The 12,014-nt window shown below is 38.5% G+C and overlaps 1 protein-coding gene across 3 annotated transcripts in view; it reads right to left on the reverse strand.

The window, feature by feature from the left end:
• OFD1 (OFD1 centriole and centriolar satellite protein) overlaps positions 1-11,970 on the reverse strand; it is a 34,311-nt gene extending 22,341 nt beyond the window's left edge. For 2 of the 3 annotated variants that reach the window (XM_037986349.2, XM_073013866.1), the window contains exons 1-7: positions 11,567-11,970; positions 11,298-11,396; positions 9,969-10,169; positions 7,763-7,831; positions 7,645-7,675; positions 2,108-2,212; positions 170-306 (exon numbers count right to left, since the gene is read on the reverse strand). In XM_037986349.2, the coding sequence (XP_037842277.1) occupies positions 170-306; positions 2,108-2,212; positions 7,645-7,675; positions 7,763-7,831; positions 9,969-10,169; positions 11,298-11,396; positions 11,567-11,578 (654 nt within the window). In that variant the 5' untranslated portion in view covers positions 11,579-11,970. The remainder of the gene's footprint in view (positions 1-169; positions 307-2,107; positions 2,213-7,644; positions 7,676-7,762; positions 7,832-9,968; positions 10,170-11,297; positions 11,397-11,566) is intronic. The other variant, XM_073013865.1, reaches the window with a different exon arrangement.
• Between the last annotated feature and the right edge of the window lie 44 nt (positions 11,971-12,014).

Below are 12,014 nucleotides of genomic sequence, written 5' to 3' on the forward strand. Positions count from 1 at the left end.
CTCAATAGGCATAAACAAATGTCATCAGAAATAAAAAAATATGTGCACAACAGTATAGTATCCCATTCACTATGAAAAGTTCTAGATATTTTCCCATATACCTAAGGTTAAGACTTTAGAAGACAAGCAAAAACATCACTCTTATTAACGGTAACAAGATAAAGCTTACCTTTTGACACATTTCTGCCCGAAGTTGCTCTTCTATTTCTCTCTTATATTCATTTAGCTTTATTTCTAAAGATTCGAACTTGATACGCTGAGGGTAAGCATCTGCAAACTGATCATCAATAAGCTGAAGCTTCTCAGCTATTAAAAAATAACACATCAAATTAGGACATAGAAACATGGTCAGGTGTGTAAGATGCCAGACCTTTGGTTCAAAAGAGCATACTTAGGTGAAAGTGTAGGGATGTCTGCAACTTACTTTGAAATACAAAAAAAGGAAAGTCGATGAATGGATGGACAGATAAAAATGATGAAGCGCGTATAATACAAGCGTAATAGTGGAATCTAGGTGGTGGATATACAAGTGTTCACTAAAATTGTATCAACTTTTCTGTATGTTTGAAAATGTTCATCATAAAATGTTAGAGGACAAAGAAAGCCAAGAGTACAGTTTAAGTCAGAAAACACTGGAGTCTTTTCCTACTCTCTAAGTGCTAAGGCAGAGAGCTCTTTATTGGACTTCAGTTAAAGCTGACTTACACATTCAAAACAATAACTTTAAAAAGAATCAAAGATCATGTACATCAACGCCTCCCCTTTACAGATAAAGAACAAATGCCGATACAGCTTAATAAGTGACTACATAACAGCATAACCAGGATTAAAGTGAGGTCTACTGACTCTTTCTTCCCTTAGTCCACGGCCCTCAAACAAACTATGGATCAGAATCAACCACACAGCAAAGTGCAAATCTCAACCCACAGTACAATCTCAACCATGTATAACGCCCACCAAAAAAGTATGCACAGATCGAAAAAGGCTGGCAGAAGTAGATTAAAACACTGATAGTGTTTATCTCTGGTAGGGATGACTTTAGACATGTTTTTCCATCTACTTTTCTGTATTTTCCAAATGCTGTCCAATACAGGACTCTCCAGCCACACGGGGCCATTGACACTTCAAATGTGACCAAATTGAACTGAGATGTGCTTTAAATGTAAAAAACACATGAGATTTCAAAGACTTAGTGCAAAAACTAAATGTGAAATATTTCATTAGTATTTTTTATATTGAATACAAGTTGAAATAATATTTTGGATGTATTGGGTTAATATTATTAAAACAAATTTCCCGTTTCTTTTTACTTTTTTCAATGTGGCTGCCAGAAAATTTAAAATTACATATGTGGCTCACACCACTGAACAACACTGCTTGATAATTAGCAAGTAGTATGTTTCTAATTGAATTAAACCTACACTTAATGAAAGGCATAGTCATATAATACATTTTATGAATTATGAACTTATCTTCTTACAAGTTACTCTTACTATTTAAGAGTAAGGAAGGGCCAAGAAATCCATTAAGCATATCATTTTAAACAGCTGTTTCCCATCTCTACTGAGCACAAAACTGATGGACAGGATGGTATTGTAGACCAGCTGGATAGTACAAAAAGCTCTAGATCATGGACAGGAGAACTTGGACTCCACTATTAGTTCTGATGCAGCCTGAGTGTTTCCAAGTTGCTCTTCCTCTGAGGACCTCGGTTTCCTCAACTATAAAATGAAGTGATGAGCCAGTGACTTCTTTAGTTCTTTGCAAAGCAAGTCGTTTAATCTTCTAACTGGGTGGCTGTAAAGTTAGACAAGACACAAGGAAGAACCTCCCAGTTAAGAGAAGTCAAACTCAACAAGGAAGAATATGGGCCTTTGAATGCCTGCATGATTTGGCCAATGTAGCCCTGGCATTTATGAGGCTAGGGAATGACCCTGGAGAGCACTTCCTGGTCCCCCATGATGATTCCAGAAGAAATGAATTCCCTTGTTGCCTGCAGGTTGCATCCCTCCAGTTCAAGGAGCAATCACACAATATCATAAATCAGATAATTTCCTTCATTCAAAATGAAAACAGCAGAACTGAAATTAAGAAAGGCTGTAATTACCCAGAGAATCTCTGCTAAGTGTCGAACTTGTCTGAGTTTCCATATTACAACTTTCTTTAGCTTGATGATATTCTGCCAATTCTTTTAAAAAATGCATAAGAAAACCTAAAAAACATAATGCATAAGTTTTGTTTCAGAACTTTCAACCACTGCTCAGTCACTGTTTATACAATCTTAGTTTTATGACATTACTATTTTTTACATTATATATCTTTCCTTTTTTTAGAGACAAGAGTCTTGCTCTGTCACCCAGGCTGGAGTGCAGTGGTGTAATCATGGCTCACTGCAGCCTCAACCTCCTGGGCTCAAGCAATCCTCCTACTTCAGCCTCCCAAGTAGCTGGGACTAGAGGCACACACCACCACCCACCATGCCCAGCTAATTTTACTTTTCGTATAAACAGAGTTTCACTATGTTGCCCAGGCTAGTCTCAAACTCATGCCCTCAAGCAATCCTCCTGCCTGGGCCTCCCAAAGTGCTGGGATCACAAGCATGAGCCACTGTGCCCAGTCATATCTTTCAATAAATTTGAGGAAAAGCCTTCCCAAGCCTGATGCAAAACCTGGAAGGAATAAGGAGAAATATTTATCAATCTAACTGCATAAAAAGCGAAAGCTTACATATGGCATAAAATAAAAATATAACATACTGGGAAAAATAGTTGCAATAATATGGAGGCATAACCAAGACTAAAGTGATGACATTTTCATAACATCAAAGAATACTTACAAATCAGTTAAAAAAAAAAAAACAGAAAAATGGGAAAAAACGTGGACAGTGCGTAGAAAAAAAAAAATTGTCAAAGATGAACAAAATTTTTAGATGCTGAATAAACATGAACAAAATCATAAATGCAAATTAATACAACAGAGAAACCACTATTTTCCCTATAACACTGCTAAGATTAAAACTTGTATAATGCTAAGTGTTGGCAAGGGAGTGGATATATAGCTATGCTCATTCACTTGGGAGAGAAATTTGCCAGTGCTTATATATATTTGAAATGTATGTGCCCTTTAGTCATTCCACTTCTATGAATTTACACAGCTATACTTTTATAAGGGCACAAAGGGTGCACACTGCACAATGGTCTGCACATTGGTTACCTGTAATGGCAAAAAGCAAACAATAAAACAACCAAATCTCAATCAATAGGGGGTTAAATACATTCTTTAAAAATAAGTAGTCTATACTGCTATAGAAAGATATACTGGTGGATTAAAAAAAGCAAATTGCATACAGTATCTATGATATAATCTCGATTGTGTTTTAATTACAAATACATAATTTTAACCTGTTTTAGAAGGATAAACAAGAAACTTAAATCTAGTTATCAGTGGAGTGAAACTGTTAATTCTAATTATCAGTGGAGCATGAGATTAGAGAACATGGGCAGAAACTGCTACTTTGCTTTCACTTTATATCCTTCTGAATAGTTTGAGACTTTGTTTTAAACCACACGCATAAATTACTTAAGAAATGTTTAGTTTCCTGGAACTAAAAACATTAGTTAGCTCAGCACCTTTTCCCCCACCCCCACCCCCACCCCCTACAGGGAGGGGATCAGATTGTTTTGTCACTGTCTGCATTCCATCCTGGGATCACCTGACGTAAATTTGCAAACATTAAGGTTCACTCTTGTTTTGACTTTGGGTCTTTTCATTCTCTTAACAGTGTCTTTCGGCAGGGTGCAGTGACTCACACTTGTAATCCCAGCACTCTGGGAGGCTGAGGTGGGCGGATCACCTGAGGTCAGGGGATCAAGACCAGCCTGGTCAACATGATGAACCCCATCTCTATTAAAAACACAAAAAAATTAGCCAGACGTGATGGCAGGCACCTGTAGTCCCAGCTACTCAGGAGGCTGAGACAGGAGAATCACTCGAACCCAGGAGGTGGAGGCTGCAGTGAGCTGAGGTCGCACCACTGCCCTCCAGCCTGGGCGACAGAGTGAAACTCAATCTCAAAAACAAAACAAAAAGAACAGTGTCTTTCACAGAGATGTTTTTAATTTTAATAAAGTCTAACTGATCTACTTTTTTCTTTCATATATCTTGCTCTTGGTGTTACATCTCATCACGAAACCCAAGATCACACAGACTTTCTACTGTTCTCATCTGGAAGTTTTATAGTTTTGCATTTTACATTTAGGTCTATGGTTCATTTTGAGTTAGTTTTTGTGTAAAGTATAAGATCTGTGTCTAGGTTCACTTTTGTGAGTATGAATATCCAATTGTTACAGCACCACTTGTTGAAAAGACTATCTTTCCTCTATTGAACTGCCTTTGCATCTTTGTTAAAAAAAAATCAATTGACTATATTTGTGTGGATGTATTTCTGGACTTTCTAATTCTGTCCCCATTGATGTGTATGTCTATTCTTTTGCCAATTGCAGATAAGAATTTTAACTTCCAAAAAGCAAAGGGCCAATGTCCAAATTTTCTTCCCTCTTCCAAATTTTGTGCACATCATTTTCTGGATATTGTCAGGCCTCTGAGTCAAAGCTCAGTCATTGTAACCCCCATGACCTGCACATATACGTCCAGATGGCCTGCAGGAGGCAGCCGAAAAACCACAGAAGTGAAACAGCTCCTTCCTTAACTGATTGACCAACCTTACGACATTCCACCATTATTACTTGTTCCTGCCCTGCTCCAACTGATCAATCGACCTTGTGACATTCTTCTTCTGGACAATGAGTCCCATGATCTCTCCACCATGCACCTTGGGACCCCCTCCCCTGCTAATAATAGATAACCACCTTTAATTGTAACTTTCCACTGCCGACCCAAGCCCTATAAAGCTGCCCCTCTCCTATCTCTTCACTGACTCTCTTTTTGGACTCAGCACACTTGCACCCAACAAGGCTGTTTATAAAGTGAATAAACAGCCTTGTTGCTCACACAAAGCCTGTTTGGTGGTCTCTTCACACGGACGTGCATAACAGGTATCACTATCTCTGAAAGGAAAAATTAGGAGTGGGAAGAATGGGTGACTAGAATCTAGGAGAAAAGTACCATGGTCATTCAACAGCTTAGCATCCCCTGAGCATAGGTATGGTAGGATAAGACCACAGGTCTCTGAGTCAGGGGACAGATAACAGTTAAGTACAAAATATCTTTCTACATGTTTTCTGTTGGTTAATTGGAAGACACCAATTTTTTTAAAAAAAATTTATCTTACCAGGAGCTATTTTATTGTTAGCTAAGAGTTCTATCCAAATTTTGGCACTAGGAAGCCTGACATATCTGCAACTCATAGTTTTTCTGGCTTCCAGAAATTTTACTGGGATGCTAGGTGAAGCTGGTAACGGCTGTCAGCCAGATGTCTTTCTGAACCAGATGCATTTAAAGAGACTGAAGAGACTGTGTAAAAACTTTTTTTTTTCTTTCTTTTTTTTTTTTGAGACAGAGTCTTGCTCTGTTGCTAGGCTGGAGCGCAGTGGCGCGATCTCAGCTCATTGCAACCTCCGCCTCCCAGGGTTCAAGCGATTCTCCTGCCTCAGCCTGCCAAATAGCTGGGACTACAGGTGAACGCCACCATGCCTGGCTAACCTTTTTTGTATTTCAGTAGAGACAGGGTTTCACCATGTTGGCCAGGATGGCCTTGCTATCCTGACCTCGTGATCTGCCCACCTCAGCCTCCCAAAGTGCTGGGATTACAGGCGTGAGCCACTGCGCCCTGCCATGGAAAAACTGTTTTTAAGGATAATGTATCTACATAGATTTTTTTTTTCTTTTGAGATGCAGTCTAGCTCTGTCACCCAGACTGGAGTGTGGTGGCGCTATCTTGGCTCACTGCAACCTTTACCTCTCCAGTTCAAGCGATTCGCCTGCCTCAGCCTCCCAAGTAGCTGGAATTACAGGCACTCGCCACCACGCCTGGCTAATTTTTGTATTTCTAATACAAAATTTTTGTATTTTAGTAGAGATGGTGTTTCAACATGTTTCACCATGTTGGCCAGGCTGGTCTCGAACCCCTGACCTCAAGTGATCAGCCGGATTTGCCCTCCCAAAGTGCTGGGATTACAGGCATGAGCCACCGTGCCTGGCCCACAGATTATTTCTTAATATCCCTTCAAGCCATGAAATAATAGTTAAGTAAAAGATACTAGCTATATACCTGAGTTATGCTAATATGGTAGTCACTATGCATGTGTAGCTAATTAAACGTAAATTTAAAATTCAGTTATTCAGTCACACTAGCCACATTTCAAGGCTCAATAGCCACATGAGGCTAGCAGCTACCACATTAAACAGCATAGATATAGACATTTCCATAATCACAGAGAGTTACACTGGACAGTTCCTAGAGTACAGAATATAGGATCATTTACCATACTGAACTTTAGTAGGGACGGTCTAGTTTGCGGGCAGCCCAGAATATCTCATGTTCCAATTTATTTATCCTCTGCTAACATTACTACCAAAAGACTTGGCAATTAAGTCACAGACTTAATGGCTGGCAGAAAAATAAGTATTCACATGATTAAGTTCTGCATGAATTGGCGAACGAACAGATGAATAAAGGAATGTCCTTGTGGGGATGATAGCAGTGCAGGCAACAGACAAAATCCAAGGGTGTACCAAAACAAAAGGACTATTACTAACAGCTTATTTTAAAATACCTAAAGAATAACTATGCATCAAAGCCAAGTTGCCAGCTTATGTTCATGCTACAAAGTCCATCATCAAGTCTAACTAACGGTCTAAAACCCACAGTAGTTACGGACTCTATGAAAGGTTGTTATCAAGGCCAAAATTAAGGCAATTTATTAGGTCTATATAAACATTTTTGTTTGTTTGTTTTTTGAGACGGAGTTTTGCTCTTGTTGCCCAGGCTGGAGTGTAATGGCGTGATCTCAGCTCACCACAACCTCTGCCTTCGAGGTTCAAGCAATTCTCCTGTCTCAGCCTCCTGAGTAGCTGTGATTACAACCATGTGCCACCACACGTGGCTAATTTTTTTGTATTTTTAGTAGAAACGGGGTTTTTCCAGGTTGATCAGGCTGGTCTCAAACTCCCGACCTCAGGTGATCCACCCGCCTCGGCCTCCCAAAGTGCTGGGATTACAGGCGTGAGCAACCGCGCCTGGCCTGTATAAACACTTAAGAACAAGACATATAACACATTACTGAATACAACTCTCATTATTTAAGGAAATATTAATACATCTAATACCCTATCAATTATACTTGAGAAGGATACCTAGTATACAAAGACACTTGGCCTAAAAGTTATTAGTTTTTTGAGGTTTTTTTTTTTTTTTTTTCCCTGCTGAAATGTTCCCAACAGTGGGTATTTTTACAAACAGTATCTTTCAGCCTGTCTGTAGGGCCTTTGATACTGTCTGCAGTTTTCTTATTTGAATATCTAAGTTATTACAAAAATGGAAATATAGGAGAAATGACCTGCAGAAATTAAATAATTTAAATCAAATTAAATTTTACTCTTCTCCTTAAAAGTTAGCTTAATTCTTTTAGAGGAAAAAGTACATAGAAAAATGTTGCTGTTCTCTATAAATATGATGGCTCCTACCTTTTTGATTTTCTTTATCAGATCCTGAAACCTGTTAAAAGAAAATATTTTACTTTTATTCAGCTATTCAGTTATAATTAACAAACCAAAGTAGATTATAGAAACTGAGCCATCGTACCAGTGATTTGTAGAGACTGGAAGTAGGGTTGATTTTAATGAGTTGTAATAGATCCTGCATAGTAAATACCTTAAGAAAAAAAAAAAGGTTACTAATTAGACATATTGTTATATCAGTGTTTAAATGATAAATTAGGATGTTTCTGAATATGAAATTAAGAAACATCCTTCAGATTAAATAAGATTATAACTATGCTAATAAAGCAAACTTAAAGCTCTTTCTTACACTGTTAAATAAGTTACTATAAACATATCAAGGTCAAAAGGACAAAATATCTTCACCATGTAATTAACTTCTAAGTACTTCACATCAAAGATGATATGTCTAACAGAAATGTTTAATGCCTTACAGATGACACTGAAATATCCAATGAATACATGACTGAGTTCCTGGGTCATTCAATTACAATTTTTTAAAAAGTATTCATTGTTTAAAAATGTAAATAAATTTTTACTGTCCTTAAAACCATAATTAAAGTATACTTAAAATATTGTTAAACAGACATTTTTGGTAGCTATTAAAATATATTTATACTACAGTATATACCATTCACTATGTCTGCTCTGAGAACACTGATATTTGTTTTCAATTGGTTTTCCTTTAAAGAAAATATTCTGCATGGGCATTTTACATTAGTAGAAACCGTTAAGTTGTATGAACGGGATTAATTCCTGTTATATAATTATGTAATTGACTATTATACAATAAGTAAAAGTATAAAGTGATTAGAAAGTTAGAGAATGATGTATCAAAAATGAATTCCAGGCCAGGCACGACGGCTCACACTTGTAATCCCACCTCTTTAGGAGGTTAGGCAGATCACCTGGGGTCAGGATTTGAGCCCAGCCTGGCCAACATGGTGAAACGCCATCTCTACTAAAAATACAAGAGTTAGCCAGGTGTGGTGGCAGGTGCCTGTAATCCCAGCTACTTGGGAAGCTTGAACCCGGGAGGCAGAATTTGCAGTGAGCCAAGATTGCACCATTGCACTCTAGCCTGGGTGACAGAACAAGACTCTGTCTCAAATAAATAAATAAATAAATAAATTCCTAATATCAATAAATAAAATTTGGTTGCTTATGAAGAAATGCAAATTACTTAAGTTTTCACTCAAATACTGTATTTCTTGTGTCATTAAAACTTTGGAATATGAAACTTTTGGATAATTACAGAAAACACAAAGAAAGTAAAAACATATGAACAACAACAAGAGTGAAATTTATTTTATTTTTGACACAGTTTCGCCCTATCACCCAGGCTGGAGTGCAGTGGCATGATCTCGGCTCACTGCAACCTTCGCCGTAAACTATGGTCTTTGGGTGATAATGACATGTCAGGGTAGGCTTATAGATAGTAGCAAATGTACCACCTTGATGCAAGATGTTGACAGTGAGGGAGGCTGTGAGTGTGTAGGGGCAGCAGGCATATGGGAATTCTCTGTACTTCCCACTTAACTTTGCTGTGAACCCAAACCTGCTCTGAAAAAATAAAGTCTATTAAAAAAAAACAAAACATGCACATATCCACAGGGAAAGTCTGCTGTAACTGCCTTTAAAATAATAAAGTAGTACTAATGTTCAACAGTAATGCTGAAGAAATATAGTTAAAATAATTAGAAAAGTAGTAAAAAATAAAACGTCTTTTTAATATTTGAGAACTTTACAGATTTTTTAAATTACATATTTCTCACTTATCTAATTACAAAGAAGAGAAACATCTGAAGAAACTAGTGCAGAAAAAAAGAGCTCATGTTAGAAATCTAGATTTACCACCCTGTATTGCCACTTAAAAGTTACTTGAGCTTGGGCAAACTGATTCACCTCTCCAGCGTCTGGTTCCTCATCTGTAACACACAAAACATCTGCAGTGTGCCTATCACAGTGCCAAGCTTACAGTAGGCATTCAGCAGATTGGCAGAATCTTATTAGACAAGATAGAGGATAGATCAATTATAGGTCTGGAACATTTAGAGATTCTATATATCACTATTTTACATGAGACTAAATGAGATGCCAAGAAATTAATTTCAAATTTAGTACCCACTTATTATATAACAAATATATTGTGTGCAGGTACAACGTGAATTCAAAGAGGAACTAGAAATGGACCTAGTCAAGGAGCACTTAGCTATCATGCAGCACTTTACTGTCAGCAGAGGAACAACCTGTTAATAAAAAATTCAAAAATAGAAAAGGAAAGACTTTACCTTTTCTTTTGCCAAACCACTTTCTGGAAAGAAAACAGAAAGTGAATATTCATAGCCACATCTTTGTAAGTGATCTGCCACTAAAGAGTTAGAGGCGCCTATTAAGAGGGAGCTCCCTTCTACTGAAATGGACCGAGGTTGCAGTTCTCCACTCAATACAGGGTGCATCAACTCATGAATTAGCTGGTTTCGAAGTTGTGTCTAGCGCAAAATAAAAACAAAAATAAAAAGAAACAAACACAAGGAAAAGACATTTCAGCAGGATTGTTTCATTAGAGATATACACAGATGTGTTACATTCATTGGAAACCTTCCTTCTATTTCCATAATGGTTCTAGATCCATGGCCAGAAGTTAGGAACCTTTCCCTGCACACTTTGTCTTACCCCGTGAGACAAGCAGTCCAGTGGGTTCTAGAAAAAGCTTTCTTTCCCCAGCTTCCAAATGAAACGGGTGGTTAGCCAGATCTGCTTGCAGACTCATAACTTCACTTCCCTAGAAGCCCATTTCAGCAGCTTATGATTGGGATATTAAATATAGGAAAAATTTCTGCCACTTCATCACACCTCTGTGGACTGTTGGAGAATATAACCAAAATATTCAACAACAGGGGACTGCTATATGCATTACAAAAATATCCAAAGATAAGCCTGTCGCCACTGAAAATGAAGATTTCAAAAAACTTTTAAGGAAACAGGGAAACGCTCACCATATAATTTAAATTAAAAAAGGATACATATACAGGCTATATCTACGTATTTTAAATGTAAAATATGCTTTTGAAATGCATATTGCAATGAAAACACGCTGAGCTAATCCTACTCCTGGCTGTTAATCCAAATATAAAGTATACTAATAGATATTCGCTGCCCAAATTAAATATTCATACATTTCAATATAGTTTAAAGATGAATTTTCATTTCCCAAACTATTAAGCAGTACACTAGTATTTTCTATATGGTGTCAATGTCCTTCATCCAAATGTTTTACAAATCCACTTACTAGTTTAGGAACCTATAAGCCATATTTATAAAACAAGCCTAATCTTACTGTGTTCATTATATAAATATTTCCTCCTATCTTACTGTCAAATTCAATTAATTATTTGAATATGCTCCTTTAAGACTACTCAAACTCAACATTTTCTCAAACGTTTTCAAGAGACTGTAATGTTTCAGGATAGAGAGTTATTCGGGAATATAAAAATGTAATTGACCATTACAATCTATGTATCATACGATTATTAAAACCTAAACCTTGACTGAATTTTAACTACCTGTTACAGGTTACACTTGTAAAAGTTATGACACAGATACGCCTAAATCGATACCTTGAGTGTGTCCAGTATACCCCGATCCTTAAACGTCTGGTATAGCTTTTTGCGCAGTTCATCTTGACTCAACACATCAGCCACGGGGAGCATGTTGGACTAGAAGACAAAATGGTTACAGGTTACCTGCGGGGCAGAGGCGTGAACGTCTGAAAACAGACGAGTGGCCTCCGGGGAAGCCATAAGAGGCCTCGCGGGGAAAGGAGTTTTAACGAACACAAACAAGACTTCATTTCCGCCTGTCCCCGAGAAGGGGCAGGTGTGTCTACCTGAGCCATCATCAGGCATCAGCTTCCTCCGAAGCTCGCCTCGCTCGCCCCGCCGCGGCCCGAGTTTAGTGCCCAGCCCGGGCTGTGGGGCCAAGACGAAGGGGAATCCCTGCCCTCAGAGCCCTGCCTCTGTCCCGGAGGTTCGGGAGGAACAAGGGTGCTGAACGTTCTCTGCCTCGCACTCCCAACTAGGTTTTCTAGCAAACACGCGAGCTTCCTTTCTTCACGGTTCTGAGGCATGGGTGAGGATCCAGGCACGACTCAAAGGCGGCTGGAGGGCGGGGGCCCAGAGACTAGGGACTGAAGGCTGGGCAAGGCATGACCGCTTCACAGCCCATCCCGCAACTTCCAGAGACCTGCTAAGTACAGCCTTCCCGCTCTGAAGAGCTATGGCGCATGCGCTCGGTTGCCCAGCACCGGCCGGAAGCTCCACCTACGTATCGCGAGA

The sequence above is a fragment of the Chlorocebus sabaeus genome, chromosome X, assembly GCF_047675955.1.
Source record: "Chlorocebus sabaeus isolate Y175 chromosome X, mChlSab1.0.hap1, whole genome shotgun sequence".
Classification (NCBI taxonomy): domain Eukaryota; kingdom Metazoa; phylum Chordata; class Mammalia; order Primates; family Cercopithecidae; genus Chlorocebus; species Chlorocebus sabaeus.